The following is a 16,841-nucleotide window of genomic DNA, read 5'->3' as shown; positions in this document are numbered from 1 at the left end:
TGTCCACCACTTTCTGATCCTTGGAAGGAAAAGGCGGCATATAAATGTAATAAAGAAGGGAGATGTTCCTAAGATCTATTTGAAAACTCATTGTACACTGCTTAGAAATTGCAGTGCTAAGTAAGTAAGTGGCAGCAAGTAAATAAGTAAGTACCATATATACTAAAGTACAGTGGTACCTCGGGTTACATACACTTCAGGTTACATACGCTTCAGGTTACAAACTCCGCTAACCCAGAAATAGTACCTTGGGTTAAGAACTTTGCTTCAGGATGAGAACAGAAATCGTGCTCTGGCGGCACGGGAGCAGCAGGAGGCCCCATTAGCTAAAGTGGTGCTTCAGGTTAAGAACAGTTTCAGGTTAAGAACAGACCTCCGGAACGAATTAAGTACTAAACCCGAGGTACCACTGTATAAGCCGACCCTAATATAAGGTGAGGCATCTAATTTTACCACAAAAAACTGGGAAAACTTATTGACCTGAGTATAAGCCAGTTCACCACACCACAAACCTCCTGGTGGGCCGGAGTGTGTGCGCGCGCATGCACGCCTGGCAGAGGGTGCTGCTCCCCGCCCCCAGTCCCTCCTGTCCCCCTGCCACCTAGGGTGCTGCAAAGAGGCAGAGGCTGGTGGCGGCAGCGGCGGAGGAAGAACAAACAGCCCAAAAGGGCTGCTATCAGGCTGCTCGTTGCTCCTCCGCTGCCAACAGCGGCAAAGGCGAAGGAGGCGGAAGGAGCAGCCCGAAAGGACCCTCACTAGAGTATAAGCCGAGGGGGGCTTTTTCAGCATTAAAAATGTGCTGAAAAAGTCAGCTTATACTCAAGTATATACGGTAAGTAAGTAAACAGACATCAGGCTGTCGTAGAAATTGGTTGGAAGGGACCCCGAGGACCATCTAGTCCAGTTTTTCCCAACTTTGGGTCTCTAGCTGTTTTTTTTGGACTACAACTCCCACCATCCCTAGCTAGCAAGACCAGTGGTCAGGGATGATGGGAACTGTAGTCGAAAAACAGCTGGAGATCCAAGGTTGGGAAACACTGATCGAGTCCAACCCCTTGCAATGGAGGAATATGCAGCTGATCCTTCTGGGAATCGAACTTGCAACCTTGGTGTTATCAGAACCACACTCTAACCAACTGAGCAATCCTTCATGGATTTCTCCCTCTCTCTCCCTGAGCTTTCAAGTCAAAAGGCTCTCTCTCTTCAACTCTACCATGGACAGTTTCTCCCCTCAAAAACTCTCCGTGGGCCCACAACTCACTTCAAGGACCGCCTCATCTTCCAGCACCAATGGATGCCGGGCTGCATCAGTCTACTCACCCTCCTCGCTCTGCTGGTCAGGGCTGGAATCTGAGTCAGAGGAGGACGCTGCCTCAGCAAGCCATTTTTTCCTCTTCTTGGGAGGGGGCTCAGCCTTCACCTTTGCTGGCTTAGGCTTGGGTTTCGACGCTCCGCCGGCTGGGGAAGCTTTTGTGGGGACGGGAACAGGGGGGTCAGTTTTCTCCGCCTTGGGGGGCTTTTCTACTTTGGCCACTTTTTCCGCCTTGGGGGGCTTTTCAGACTTCTCGACCTTGGGGGGCTTTTCCAGCTTCGGCGCTTTCTCAGCCTTGGGGGGCTTCTCGGCTTTGTCCGCTTTTTCGGCCTTGGGGGGCTTCTCGGCCTTGGGGGGCTTCTCGGGCTTCTCAGGCTTCTCGGCCTTCTCTGGGACTTCCAGCTTCTCAGGTTTCTCCACTTTGGGCAGCACCGGGGTCTTGGGGCCAGACGCCTTGGGCTGGCTCTGTCTCCTGCATTGGGACAGACATAACGGTGAGATCCAAATACAGGCTCTGCCTCAGGGGCCAGGTTTGCTGAGGCGTCTGCGTGTGTGTGTTTTGGGGTGCAAGGGAGGCTTTAAGGGGAAAAGGAGAAGCGGGGTGATGGAGGGCTGGGGAGCTGAGAGGACAAGGCCGGCCTTATATACTGTTAATTCTGTGGAAAAAAGGAGTGTTTGCTACCATCCGATTCACAGTTCAAGCTGGAGTCAAGAGGCAGCGGGGAACAGGCTGTGGCACAGAAAAACACAGGCTAGTGAGGAGGGCAGTCATGGTATACCCCAGGCATAGGTAAACTTGGCCCTCCAGATGTTTTGGGACTACAGCTCCCACCATCCCCAGCTAACAGGACCAGTGGTCAGGGATGATGGGAATTGTAGTCTCAAAAGTATCTGGAGGGCTGAGTTTGCCTATGCCTGGAATAGCTCATTCCTTTGACAGGTGGAAGAGGCGTGGTACGGAGTCAGTTTCATGACTAGGCAGGTGAGAAAACAAAGAGGCTGGGCTCTTTGCTCCTTCAGGTGAGGAGCTAAATACTCTCCCGCGTGTCAGGTAAAATAACTGTAGAAATAGAGGGTGGCAGCGGAGGGGGAGGTAAAGGATCTGAGGAAAAATCTCCCCCAGGCATGTCACCTGAACAGTTTAATACAGGGAAGGGGTTTTTTGTGGGGAGGTGTGATTTTCAGCCATCGAACTCACAATTCTGGAACAGGGGCACTTCACAAACTGGAATAAATCAACATGAGGAAGTGGCTCAAATGCTTTTTGGTGCTTCTCTGCGAGTGGAATTGGCCTCTCATATGGGAGACACCCCCCTTCCTGCTCCTTTACCTGACAGCTTGCAGGGGCCGGTGCCAAGGCTTCTTGGAGCAGACGCGGACGTAATCCTTCTTGTTGATGTTCTCCAAGAACTTAACGTAGAGGCGCTGGTACCGGTTCTTGGCATCGCCAAAATAGCCCAGATACTGAGGGGAGACAGGGAAGGAAGGAATTGAATACCAAAATGTGGATGGCGGGGAGAGAATGCCTGCAACACAGCTCTTTCCCACCTCCAGAAATAATGAGGGGATACACAGCAGAAAAACCCAATCCTTCACCCACGATATCAGTCAGTTCAAGCAGATTTACTTCCCTCAAGCACAAAAAAGTATTTCTGCCTCTGGCTTACCTCACACCCTTGAGGTGTATATTTTTAGGAACTGCCTTATTTTTATGATTGGAAGTTGTTTAATATTATGATTGGAAGTTGTTTAATATTATTCATACAGAGAAGTGATGGATAAAAGGTCAGAGTGAGTTTTCCTCAGGGTGTGAGGCTGAGGAAGGTGGAAGCTTTTTCAGGTGAGAGTTGGAAAGGCTCACTTCTTTGTATGTGGGTTGAAGAGTAAGGTTTAATTATGATACGAGGGCTAGATATATAATTTTTGTTTATTATTAGTGTTATTATTAATGTTCCTTCTCTCTCTGCTTCCTCTCTTCTTCTTTTTACTCTTTCTTTATCTTTTCTTGTTTTTTTCCTCTTTTCCTTTTTGTCTTTCTGATTTTCTTTATTCCAAATATTATTTTATTGTATTGTGAGAACTTTAATAAAATCTTGGGGGGGGCACAGAGAGGGAAGTTGCTTACTCTTGTTGTTGTTGGTATTAATTGTCCACCCTTCACCCAACAGTTTTGGGTTTTAATATTGTGTTTTAATGTCATCACCTGCCCTGGAAACTTAATGTGAAGGGCAGAAAATTAACAACAACTTTATTTATTTAAATATTTATTATCCACTCTTTGTTTCTAAAAGCAATACCAGAGTAGGGTTGCATCAAAACTTTTAATCAGGAAATGCTATAACACAGCAATGCTAATCAATAAAATAAAAGCTATAGGGGGAAAAAATCTGCCACAGCCGTGGCAGAAACCTGCTGAAACGGGAGTTGGAGAGAGAAACTTATTGGTGTGGAAGTACGTATTTCCTCAGCAGTGGGAAGAGAAAGAAAAGAAGGGATATACAAAATGGTAGAGGCGCTGGTGGTTAAAACCCAGAAATCAAGCCATTGTGCCGAATACAATTGCGTAAAGCTCATGTAGACCTCCCACTTCTGAAGTTCTTTTGCCCACATTCACTGAAAGTACGATTTTTTGTATGGTGAGCGAGTAATGGGGACACTTACATTGCTGGTTGCGCAAAATTGTCGCTGCCCGTCCTTTATTTCAGGGGTGAACTTCTGGAGCAAAGCTTTCTGAACCCGCCAGATTGGCGGCGGCTCCCGCCCAGTCTGAAGAGCAAGCTGCAGGAGGGCAGAGAAAGGGGTGATGGTACCAGGGATGCAAAGAACCCCAAACAAGCCTAGCTGCTGTGATGCAACTACTCTGCAAATAAGAAGCTCTGCTGGATCAGGCCAAAGACCCACTTAGTCGAACATCCCTGTTCTCACAGCAGCTGACCAGACACCCATGGAAAGCCCGCAAGCAGAATCTGAGGGCATCAGCAACCCTCTTTGCTTGCGATTTACAGCACATGGTTATAAGCCCAACTTGGGTGGGTGAGGATCCTACTTAGTCCTTCAGAAGGGAAACTAGTGTCAGATCCAATGTAACATTTTGATTTTAAGTATTATTATGATTTTTTTTAAAAAAGCTCAAACTAAAACTTACCCAAGAGTAAGAATTCAAGACACTGAAATACGTGAAACGCTTGAAAATGTCATTCACATTTTATGCTTTTAAGGCTTTGTTTCTGCTTCAAGCCCAGAAAGATAATAATATGGCCCGCTTTGATCAATGAATAGAAGATACGGTAAAAGGTAAAGGAGCCCGGACGGTTAAGTCCAGTCAAATTTGATTATGGGGTGCGCTTTCAGGCCAAGGGAGCCAGCGTTTGTCTGCAGACAGCTTTTCTGGGTTGTGTGGCCAGTATGACTAAACAGCTTCTGGTGCATGGAAATGCTATTTACCTTCCCGCTGCGGTGGTACCTATTTATCTACTAAGCTGGTCTGCTTTCGAACTGCTAGGCTGGCAGGCGCTGGGACAAAGCAACAGGAGCTCACCACGTCGGGTGGATTAGAACTAATGACCTTGCGATTGGCAAGCCCAAGAGGTTCAGTGGTTTAGACCACAGCATCACCCGCAACATAGGAACAGACTTGCATTTCAATGCAGATTGTGCATGGATAAATAAAATGTTATTTGGAATGCATTTATAAAAATTATGACTTGCTAATAACTGTATGGGACGCGGGTGGTGCTGTGGGTTAAACCACAGAGCCTAGGACTTGCCGATCAGAAGGTTGGCGGTTCAGATCCCTGCAACAGGGTGAGCTCCCATTGCTCAGTCCCTGCTCCTGCCAACCTAGCAGTTCGAAAGCACGTCAAAGTGCAAGTAGATAAATAGGTACTGCTCCGGTGGGAAGGTAAACGGCGTTTCCGTGTGCTGCTCTGGTTTCCCAGAGGCGGCTTAGTCATGCTGGCCACATGACCCGGAAGCTGTACGCCGGCTCCCTCGGCCAATAAAGCGAGATGAGCGCCGCAACCCCAGAGTCGGCCACGACTGGACCTAATGGTCAGGGGTCCCTTTACCTTTAATAACTGTATACTGACTGTAGTAATAGCAGTACTTATTTACCAACATACATGTCATATTGTATTAAAATCTCAAGCACTTTTTCCTTTCTTGCTTTATTCCTCGCTTCTTTATTTGTTCACTGAAAATTTTCTCAATAAAATTAATAATAGTAATAGTAGTAGTAGTAGTAATAATAATAATAATATCTCCTTAACGCACCTTGAGGGCCTGAACGTCCTCCACGCGGATGACAAACTCATCGCGTTCTCGGAAGATCCCCTCCCCACCGCTCTCTGCCTCTTCTTCGTCCGTCTCTCCACAAATGGCCGCCGTCTCCTGCTTCTTGGCAAGGTGAAGAGGCCGTGTGTCCTCAGGGTCCTCAGGCTCAGGAGATGCCTGAACAGGTGGCTCCTCGGGGACAGGTGGAGCCTCCTTGGGCGAGGGAGCTGGGGAGATGGGCGGCGGGGGTAGCTCTGGCTGGACATCTGCCTCCACTGAGGGAGCTGGGCTGGGGATTTTCTCCTCCACGGGTGGCACATCTGTGGTGGTGGGGGAAGTGGCAGGGGTTAGCAAGCAAGCAAGAACAGAAATCCACCTTACTCAGCAGTGGCCTCCTAGCTGGGGAATGGTCTCCCCAGAAAGTCTTGCCTGACACCTTCTCTATAGTCCTTCTAGACTCAGGCAAAAACCTTTTTATTCACCTAGACCAGGGATATGGTCCTCCAGCTGTTGTTGGACTACAACTCCCATCAGCCCCAGCAAGAATGGCCAATGGTCAGGATAATGGAAGCTGTAGTCCTGCAACACCTGTAGGGTCACAGACTCCTCACCTCTGCCCTAGGCTTTTTAATTAATTGTGGTTTTAAATCAGGACTATGCCATGCTGTCTGTATCACCAGAAAGGGTGGGTTGGCTGGTGTGGTTTTTTTTGCTGTTTTTTATTTCTTTCTTGAATGGTTTTTAATTATTATACATGGTATTTTTAAAGCGTTGTTTTGCTTGCAAAATGCCCAGGGAGTATTTTTTGATGCAAAGCTACATCCATCAATTAAAGAAATGGGTACTTTGGAATTTAATTTACCAATCCTCCCTGCAAACCATGCAGATATATACTTGTAACTTAGGGATCACACCTCACACATATGATGAAGTGGACTGCAATTCATGAAAAATTCTGCCATAATAAATTTATCAGTCTTTAAGATGTATGCCAGCGGAACAGGATCCCATGAGAGGTCGTGGATTCTCCTTCCTCAGAGGCTTTTAATCAGAGACTGGGTGGCCAACTGTTATGTATGATCTAGCTGAGATTCCTGAATTGGAGGGAACTGGACTAGATGACCCTTGGAGTCCCTTCCAACTTTACAATTCTGTGTTTCTATGTGTATTCCTTATCTTATTCTTTTCAGAATGGAACATTTTTCAGAAGAAAAATTTAGTAGTGGAAAATCCCTCAGAAAGTTTTCTTTTTTTTCTTTTTAATTTTTAAAAAAATCATTTTTATTGATTTTCCAATAAAAACCCCCCAGAAAGTTTTCTGCCTGGAACTGGATTAGTAAATGTGTTCCCTTTAATGCTGACAAGAGCAGGGCTTTCTTGATTATTATTTTTTACTTCACATCAAAACTGCATAAAATTATCTAGAGTTTGAATTTTGAGGCAGGGTGGCGCATGGGTCTTGCGGGAAAGAGAAACATAACTTGGTAAGTAAACAGGTTATTAGGAAAATATAAGGGAGCATGTGTGCAGTGTTTAGAAACTCAAGATATAATGTAATCGCCAAATGGCACCTTAAACCTAGGACTATGGTCAATTCAAGCTTCAAAGAAATATTTCAGATCCCTCTCTAAGTGACATTTTGCTTTTCCTGGTTGCCATCCTGGCATCCAAAGCTGTGCGGTTGCAATTGGACCCACGCCAGGTGCAAAACGCGCCTGGCGCCTGCCTAATTTCTAACACTGCTGTGTGCAGTAGAAAGGCATTTGATCGGGAAGAATGTCTACATTCAGGATGCAAGAACTGTTGAAAGAATGCAGAAAAAAATGCATACTAAATATCAGACGGAAGTCTACCCTGCTCAGAAACTAATGCCCTCCCGAAATCAAGATAGGTTATGTAAATCAGGAGATAAACAATGGCCCGGGACCCAACTCAAGGTTTGGACAGGGGACCGGCGCTCACCATTGGGTTCTCCCTCCTTGCGGTCGGTGGGGTCGTAGAGCGCTGAGATGGCTGAGGAGATGCTCTTCTGGAGGTCCTGGTTCTTGCTGACGGAGTCCTCCTCGTCGGACGAGAAGGAGGGCAGCGTCTCCAGGTTGCGCTTCAGCTCCTCATCCAGCCGCTTGCAGGGGCTGGTGCAGCTCATCACGAGCCCGGCAGGGTCCCCTTCGGGCCCATCCAAGCCGCCAGGCAGCATCGGGGGCGCCATGCTGAAGGGAGGCGGCGGCTGGGAGGAGGAGGAGGAGGATGTGGCTGACGGGGGACGGGGCGTCTTGGAGGGGCTGCCTGAAGGCGCGACCATGGTAACCGCCGTGCCGGGGGCCCCGACTGTGGCGGCCGAGGAGGTGGAGGAGGCAGAGGAAGGCAGCGTCTGACGCTTGCCCGACTTAAGGAAGTCCAGGAAGGAGGCCATGAACCCCGACTTCATTTCAGGCTGCTTCTCTTCCACTTCTTTGATCTTCTGTTTGATCTTCTCTCGGGTCTGGCTGCTATCCAGACTGCTCTCTTGAGCGGGCTGATGAGATGGGGCGGAAGCCTCCAACTGAGACCCCTCCAAACCTTTGGGGACTGGAAGTTTGATCTGAGGAAAAGAGAAGGGACAGGAATTGGGGGAGGGGAGGAGGAGTCTCAGGGAGACTTCCTGGACTCGCCCCCCGATGTTGGCTTTGCCTCTTGACTTAACCGACCTCTGTTTTTCTCTCTCCTTTTTATTTTATTTTTAGGGTTTCACCATTCACCAGCTTTCTGGACCCACCATTTTCCAACCAAATCAAAGATACATTTTGCATATATCTTCACCATTTATTCTGCTTCCAAAATTATGGGTTTCTGAGAGCTCTGGCTTGGTTTTTTTTTTTTTTTGTTTTGAAGGAGCTGGGTGGCAGATGGAAAGGGAACAGAGTGAGAGAACTGCAGGATGCACAGGAGTCAGCTCACATAAGAAGGAAGCGAACAACAGGAAAGCTCTGTGCGGCACTGGAAGCCACCCCATAGCCAACTGGAAGCCCCACCCTGCTCATCTCTGGTTTTGAAGCCACCCCACTGTAGACACAAGCCTATCTTCTCCACTCACACAAGGACTAGAAACCAGATTTTTGAACAACAAAACCTGAAATCCACTAGGTACCACATTCAGCAACGAATTCTGTGCTTGAGCGAAATGCGTGGCTTGCTCACACACAGATCTAGCAACCGGCAAGCTTGCCTCACTCACTAGTCCTCGAAACATGAACAATGTACTGAACTAGTTTCACACACTCCCAAAACATCTATCTGGGATCCCTACCATCTACCAACCCTGCCATCCTGTCCTAGTAGCATCCTGCACTCTAGAAACCCAAACTCTTGTGCCAAGAAACAGCCATGCTTATGTTAAGTGTGCAAATAGTAACAGCTTGCAAGGCTATTTTACTTGTGCTATTTTATTTATTTTCAAACTCCGCTTAGATTTTAAAAACAACCAAACAGCTAGGAGAAAGGATTCTTTTTTTAGGAACGCATTCCGAGCAGTGTCCTTAAGAAAGAATTCCCATCTCATCTGCCATAATGTGTATATTAAGCTGCTGAGTGAGGCTTTCCAGAGATTTGGGCTGGTGCTGTCGTTATGCCCACTCATTTCATCTGCCCCAAGGGAGGTGGAGGAAGTCCTGAAATCGGTGCCTGGTGTCCATGATGGACTGGACAGCTTAATCCCTACAAGGTGGAAGAACTGTTGGTCAGGGGGTCTGCTGATCTGGTACAGTGCTTCTGGATCTGGCGCTACTCCTGAATTTCAAGCTGGCGGAAACAGCATTTCAGCAACTTGGGACAGTGCACCAGGTGCATCTCCTCCTGGAGACCTGGCTATGGTGATGCACGTCCTAGCTTATATTCCAATTGGATTACTGTAATGCTTTCTACATGGCCTGCCTCTGAAAAGTGAACTGCAACTTCAGCGGCGCAGAATGTGGAAGCCAAACTATTGTCTGGCGTAAAGTGTTCTGATCGCACCACTTTAGTGCTGTTTCAGCAGCCCTTGCTGCCTGTTTTGACTCAGGCCCCATTCAGAGTGTCGGCCTCTCAAAATTCTCCACCCTGACTCGTAGCAGGATGATTTTGCTTGATACTGCAAGCTGCCTTGAGGGTTATTTAATGGAAAGGCAAGGAACCATCGGTTTTAATGAATCAAATAGGAACACCGTTAAACTGAAGATTTTACAAGAGGAGCAAGGCCTCTTGGGTAAGTTCCTTTTTTTTGCAATAAAGTACAGGAAATTTTTACGGGCGCGAGACCCAAATATTTTTACCATCAGAATATGCTACTAAACGTCCATGCTGTGCACCTCTGAATGTGCATGGTGTGTTGGCTGCATTTCAATGGCTGTTTTTCAAGAAGTGGCAGTGACATGGTTTTCAGGAGAGACAGGAAAGGTATTAAGGAGTAGGTGCATGATATTAGGAGTCATGAAGTTGGGCCTGGCATCAGCGCCCTGGGAAGGGCTCACTGCTCAAAATCTCCCTTTTCGTTTGAGTGGCAGGCCCTGAGGGTGGGTGGAGCGAGTTCAAGGTGCTGTCATTTTAATTTCCCAGAGTGCTCTCAATGTAGGAACTTTACATGGTGGCTACCAGATGACCTCTACCAGACGGCTATTGCCATCCCTAGCTAAGCCTGCCAAGGGGCCCCACTGGTGTAGGAGAAAAGAGAGCCCTCCTCAAACCCAGAGCCAACCAGCATGGGGTTGGGAGAGCGGTTGCAGGCCATAGAGAAGAGGCGTGTATGCAACACATGGCAAACCCTGCCCAAGACACGATCTAGTACCTTTTGCATCTTCGCAAATCTCTCTGTGCAACAATAACGGCCGAGATGGGGACAAATAAGCAAAGGGAATAATGAAGAGGGCAGGGGGGAAAAAACCCCAACAGCCCTGTGCACATTAACTCAGCATAATCTTGTGCGAATTAACTGCAAAGCAAGCCTCACTCACAGTGTTCAATGTAGGTGTGCCTTGGATTGCAGAGTAAAAACGCAACCTCCGTGACGTTTGCCAAACTTAATGCAAAAGTCTGTAAGTGCAAGAGCACAGAATAAGCTGTTCAATAGAAGGAGGAGCTTTGGATGCTGAAACAGCTATGCAAGGCAAGGTTTATGGATAGCACAGGAACTTTAGATGGTAGATTTAGAGGTAGGGAGGAGTGTGCCACTTTCTGTCTCCAAATTCACTCTCTTCCAGTTTTGTTTTGCTTTTTTAATGAACAGGAGTGCAGCATCCTTTAGACTTACCACTTCAAAGTGTGAAATGTGTTAAGACTTACAACTTTGAACAACTTGCTGCTTTCCACAACATTAAGCACAGAATCTGAATAGTTTCTGTATTCACAAGCTGGCGTGCAATGGAGGGAGGGGTCTTTTTCAGGCCTTTGCTGCATTCTCTTAGGGGCAACCTTATCTGGGCCACATGCCAGTCATGACTGGAACCCTAACCAAAAAGCAAGCACAGCCAAGTGCCCCCTCCTGGCTGAACAACACATGGAAAAAAGACCCGGCTGCAAATATGTACCATGTCCATCAAACTTTCATGGATCCTTCCAGCCAACAATTCACCTACCCACTCCATATATATGGCTATGCCGCCACTGTAATCCACACAGCAGAGAATTCCGAGAGCCATTTCACATGTACCCATGGTACGGTGGCTGCCCCCAGAAAACCCCTCCAGTGTTTGCATGGAGAGCATAAAGTATAGACATCAGTGCAACGTATCTATGGGAGCTGTTCAGACAGCGGTGTGTTTCCTGGAAAGCTGGCTGAAACACTCCTGCAGCCCTATGGAGCCCAGATTGCACACAAGCAATTTCCAGCAGCAAGCACAACACTATAGGTACATATGAACGGCGCTTGGCAAGTCAAGTAGTAGTTTACTGCCTGTGACAGATTCTCCAGAGCCAACAACAACAGGAGCCTCAAAAGTCTGCCTGCTCCCTTTCTTGTACGCGAGTTGGGGCCACAGCTCAGCGCCAGAACACCTGCTCTGCCTGCAGAACGCCTTGGCGTCAGTCCTTTGCATCTCCACTTAAAAGGGACCAGGCAGCAAGTGATGGTCAGATAACACAAATACACTTCAGCTGGTGTTAAGGCAACTCCCTGGGTTCTCTCACTAAGCCCACTCTGCAGAAGCCAGAAACCACACGTCCCTACAGCTCGTTTCTGCCCGTTGTCTGTCTCTAGTCTCAGAACCAATCTCTTTATTTTTCAAATTATTCTTTTCCCGCTGCAAGTCAGGGATGGGGAAGCTGTGTCCCCCCCCCCGGGCTTTGGGTGGATTGCAGCCCCCAAAAGCCTCGGCCGAGGCAGGTGGGGGGGTCCCAATCCAACCAGCCTCTTAAGGAGAGGGGCCACAGCCCTCCCACCCCCGCCGCCAGCCCTGCCGCTTAAAAAATGAACCCCGCTGCCTCCCAGTCCCCGCTTACCTTGAGTGGTTTGAGGGACTCCAAGCCTGCTCCTGGCTCAACCCCCTCCTCCCCGGCTTTCTTGCCCCTCCCTCTCCCCCGGCCACGGGGCTTCTTGGTGCCATCGTGAGCCACGCCATGGGGCGGTTCAGTCAGGGGCCGGATGCGGGGCCTCCCGCGGGGTCGGGGCGGGCCCTCCCGCTTGGGCTTGGTCGGCTTGCGGCCGCGGCGCTTGGGCCCTTCCAGGAGGCCGCTGTTGGGCGGGCAGAAGTCTATGTCGCCCATGGGGCTGAGGCTGGTGCGGTTGGTCCGGCAGCTGGAGATGAGGTCCGGTAGCAGGTCCGGCAGGCGGCGGCTGTTGAGGCGGATGTCGGCCGGGACGTCCTCCTTGTCCTCGTCGTCTTCGAACTCGTACTCCTGGGCGTAGTTCTTCTTGGGCGGCTGGAAGGGGGGCTCCCGCTTCTTGAGCAGGTGGAAGGACGAGGTCTTCAGCAGCTTCTTGGGCTTGGACGAGCAGAAGATGGGCGACGTCAGGCCAGACTTGGACTCCGAGACGGGGGCCGTCCCGTGCTGCCCTGACTGGATCAAGCCCAGCTGCTCGGTGTTGACCGTCGAAGGCAGCTCATGCTTCACAGAGACAGAGTCCAGGCCCAAGTGCTGCCCATCTCCGCTCTCTGACTGGCAGTAGCTCTGGTAGCCTTGCCCCCCTTGCATCATGTCGTAGCCTCCGCCTTTCATGCCCTCTCCCCTCTCCATGCCTTGGGTCCCGTCGTCCGGCTTGGGGAACTCGTCTCCGGCGCAAGGAGGAGGCCCGAACATGTCCTCCATGCCCGGGAAGAAGCTGCGGTCCTCATCTTGCAGCAAAGAGTCCGGGAAGCAGATGGAGGTGAGGGGGACAAAGCGCTGCTTGGCCCCCTGCGGGCTGGGGCTTTCAAACTGGTCCTTGCCCTCCAGCTGGCCCTGAGGGACCTGCTGGGAGGAGTCGGGGTCCAGGCCGGCGTCGGGGAGGAGGTGCTGCTGGTTCTGGACCGAGCCACTCTGCCCCAGGTGGGACTCCAGACTCAGCTCGGGCTCCAGGAAATCCTGGATCTCCTGAGACTGGGAAAGGTTGCCTTGGGGCATCACCTCCATGCCCTCCGATTGCATCCTCTCCTGCTGCAGCTGGCCCTGGAGCTGTGGCGACTGCTGCGGCTCCAGCAGCTGCGCCTCCATGCTCTGCGAGCGCACATGCGCCTGGTGCAGGTGGGCTTCCAGCGCCTGCATCTGGAGCTGCGGAGAGGGCGCCTCGGCCTGGTGCATGCGCTGCGGCTCCATCAGGTGGACGTCCAGCGGGGTGCGCACCTTCCCGCGCGAGTGCAGCTGGCTCTGTGTGTGAGTGAGCACCGACTGGAGCAGCTGGGATTGTTGTTGCTGTTGCTGCTGTTGCGAGAGGGAGAGCGGGGGCAGGTCGGGAGGGGAGTCCAACATCAAAGCACCCCCCTGCTGCCCAGGCATCATCCCGTGAGGCTCCATGGGGTGCGGCTGGGGGGCGTGCTCCGGGGTCTTCTGCAGGTACGAGTGTGCTTGCGATATCTCCTTGCCCCCCGTGTCCATGTGTCCTCCCTGGAGGTGCTGCTCAACCGACTTCTTGATCTCCTGCCCGTAGGAGTCCATGGAGCCAGTTTGGTGGCTGTAGTGGACCACGGAGGTGGCCAGGGACTCTGGCGTCGAGCGCGTGTGCGAATACTCCTTCTGCCGCTCCCCTTTCTTCTTGTCCTTGAGACCCTGCAGGGACATCTCGAGGCCTTGGTTGTCCAGGTTGGAGTTGGTCCGGATGACGCTCTGCAGGTGGTAGCGTTCCTCCGTCTTGCTCAGCTCATAGCCCATCCCCTTCCCGGCCCTCTCTTCGCACTCCACCATGCCCTCGGGGGGCACGCGGGGCGGGCTCTGCGACTGCAGCAAGTGCTGGATCAGGAACTCCTCGTCCTCCGTCCGCTCCGAGGACAGCAGGTCCGAGTCGGTCTTGGATTTGCCATAGGACGCTGCCCTCTCCAGCCCTCCCTGGGAACTCTGGTAGCTCTGGGTGTGGGCCGGCTGCATGAACGAAGGAGACAGCACGGAGGTGAGGTACTTCTGAGACTGCCCGGGCGACGCCACGCTCTGGGGCCGGTTTGTGGTGGGCGACTGGAGGGGCCGGATGATCTGTGAAGGGCTCGAGTCCGGGAGGCTCTGACTGTGTGAGTAGCCGATGGACTGGCTGTGCCCTGGCATGGCTGGCGAGTGGCCGGTGCTGTAGCTCAGCGACGGGCTGGCCGTGGGCATCCCCTGCGAGTGAGCCGGCACGTAGCTCGGCGTCTGGCTAACGGAGACATGAGGCTCAGCCTGGACGCTGTACGACAGGCCTTGGAGCTGCTCTGGCGAGTAAGTCTGATTCTGACAGGTCTGCAGCCCTTGCCCGCCCTGCCCGGCCTGGCCCTGCTGGGCCTGCCCTGTCGTTGAGTAGCTCTGCGCCTTGCTCACGCTTGTGAGGTCTTGGGCCTGGCTGCTGCTGAAGCCTTGTGAGGCCTGGCTGACCGAAGACAGGTTCTGCGGCTGGCTGACTGAGTAGCTCTGCGTTTGGCTCATAGAGAGCAGGCTCTGGGGCTGCCCGGGCGAATAGGCCTGCGACTGGCTCGCGATGACGGAGCTGGGCTTAGGAGTGGATGAGCTGTAGTTGCTTTGGCACTTGGGCGTGGCGGTGGAGCGTGGCGGCTGGCGGGAGGCTGAGTAGCTCTTGGACTTGGAAGAGGAGGCCGTGCCAGAGTAGCCGGGGGACTGGATGATGGGGCGGTAGCTTTGGGAGGGTTCTTGCCGTGTGGCCTGGGAGGTCTTCTGCTGCTGCGAGCCCTCGCTGCTGGCGGGCGACTGCTCGCCCAAGGGGCTGCACGATAGACTGGAACGGTGGGGCATCTGCTGGTAGCTGCCCCCACAGCTCAGGTAGTGCTGGAGGGAATGGGCGGCGGGCAGCTGGGGCTGGGCACTGGAGGGCCTCTGGTAATGCTTGATGACACTGTCCTGGCGCGGGATGGCCCTGTCGATGGAGGAGGCGGGCGAGCTGGAGAAGACGGAGGTGTTGTACAGCTGGGATGTCTGGTCGGAGGGCCCCAGCGAGGACGACAGGAGGTTGAACTGGGAGGGCAGGTGGCGGGAAGCCGACTCTTGAGCGCTGCGGTACGCTGAGCTCTGGGAGGGCAAGCCCGTGCCCAGCACTGCACTGCCCAGCCGGTCAAAGCTGAGGGAGGAGGGGACGCTGGGCTGGGAGGACTTGATGTGCAGCAGGGGGTCATGTGGGGACAAGAGGCCGTTGGAGGTGGGGCTGAAGGTGGCATCCTGCAGGGTGAGCGAGGAAGTGACCGGGAAGCTGCGCCCGCTGAAGGAGGCTGGGTGCTGGTAAGCGGAGAGTGCCGACGAGGAGGGGAAGGTGCCGGAGCCTGGGAGGGCCCCCGAGATGAAGAGCTCGGCGGGCGCTGGAGTGTGCATGGCTGCAAGAAACAAAGGCATCGGGTTAGTTGGATATCTCTGCACAGAGCTGCAGGATTTGCAAGGCACTTACCCGGGAGGCGGGGGGTAAAGGCACAGAGCTTGGCCTACTCACAAGAGGAGGAGTAAGCTGTGCCCAAAGAGTCAACAAAACACGCTCCTGAAAGACATGTTGAGGCAGGCTCACCTTGCGCCTCGTTGTTGAGACAGGGTTTCTGCGATGCAGGATACAGCTCAGCAATAAGAGCATGTGATTTGCATGCAGAAGCTTCCATGTTCACTCCCGATAAGATCAGGAGCAGGTACAGATTAAGGGAAAGGCTCCTTGCCTTGGGAAGATGGGATCAAGAGTCATGACCCAATGCTACAGGCGACCCCTGCTCAAGAGATGACACCTGGTCCCTCCCATCAGAGGTTGTTGTTGTTAATATGCCGCCCATCTCCCATCTGACTGGGTTACCCTAGCCACTCTTGGGTTACTTCCAACACATATAAAAACATAATATAGCATCAAACATTAAAAAACCTCCCTATAGCGGACTGCCTTCAGATGTCTTCTAAAAGTCAGCTGTTTATCTCCTTGACATCTGATGGGAGGGCTTTTCATGGGGCAGGCACCACCACCCAGAAGTCTTCTGCTTGGTTCCCTGTAACCTCACTTCTTGCAGAGAAGGAACCACCAAAAGGCCCTTGGAGTTGGATCTCAGTGTCCGGGCTGAACAATGGGGGTGGAGTCGCCCCTTCAGGTATGCAGAGCTGTCAGAGCTGCCCGAGGTCCCAGCTCACAGAGGACCAACGCTGCTTCGTTGTTTAGTATAAAAGTCTTTATTGAAGTTCAGTTTCACTTCCACAGCCGCAGCGTGCAGCACTACGTCTCAAACTTTAGACCGCCGAAGCTCCGTCTGAATCTCCTCCCCCCTGACACCAGTTTAAGACTCTAGCCTTGCTCCACCTCTTCCTTTGTTCTTTCCTCCTCTGGGTCCGCCTGCCCGTCGGGGTCTCGCCCTTCCTAGACTCTTCTGACGCTGAGTCCCCTGACTCTTCCCCCTCCCTCCGTCGGGCTTTAGGACCTGGCTCCCAATCCGGGTTTTCTGCTGTCCCGCGTGCCTGCACATTTGAACTTGGCGCGCGCGCCCAGCCTCCCACTTTCCTTCTGACCGTTACACTGCTGTCACTGCTCCCTCCTTCGGGGAGGCTAGCTGGACCTGACCTCCCCTCCGTTTCCCCACTTTCCGATGGGGGCGTGGTCAGCCCTGACTCATCTTCTCTCCCCGCTGGAGGAGAGGCTGGTACTGACACATGTGACTCTTCCCCCCCACTGCGCTCTGGTGGG

The 16,841-nt window shown here is 52.0% G+C and overlaps 2 protein-coding genes across 2 annotated transcripts in view; one reads left to right on the top strand and one right to left on the bottom strand.

Annotated features, from left to right (window-relative positions):
- Window positions 1-16,841, top strand: part of IRF3 (interferon regulatory factor 3) — a 336,177-nt gene that overhangs the window by 78,351 nt on the left and 240,985 nt on the right. The gene's annotated exons all lie outside the window — the stretch shown is intronic.
- The window catches only part of PRR12 (proline rich 12), a 47,209-nt gene that overhangs the window by 16,018 nt on the left and 14,350 nt on the right, over window positions 1-16,841 (bottom strand). The window contains exons 4-9 of the mRNA XM_053362501.1: window positions 12,032-15,510; window positions 7,547-8,165; window positions 5,585-5,904; window positions 3,974-4,090; window positions 2,643-2,776; window positions 1,321-1,784 (exon numbers count right to left, since the gene is read on the bottom strand). Of these exons, the coding sequence (XP_053218476.1) occupies window positions 1,321-1,784; window positions 2,643-2,776; window positions 3,974-4,090; window positions 5,585-5,904; window positions 7,547-8,165; window positions 12,032-15,510 (5,133 nt within the window). The remainder of the gene's footprint in view (window positions 1-1,320; window positions 1,785-2,642; window positions 2,777-3,973; window positions 4,091-5,584; window positions 5,905-7,546; window positions 8,166-12,031; window positions 15,511-16,841) is intronic.

The sequence above is a fragment of the Podarcis raffonei genome, chromosome 13 (genome assembly GCF_027172205.1).
Source record: "Podarcis raffonei isolate rPodRaf1 chromosome 13, rPodRaf1.pri, whole genome shotgun sequence".
In the NCBI taxonomy this organism is placed as follows: domain Eukaryota; kingdom Metazoa; phylum Chordata; class Lepidosauria; order Squamata; family Lacertidae; genus Podarcis; species Podarcis raffonei.
This window is presented reverse-complemented; position numbering and strand designations above follow the sequence as displayed.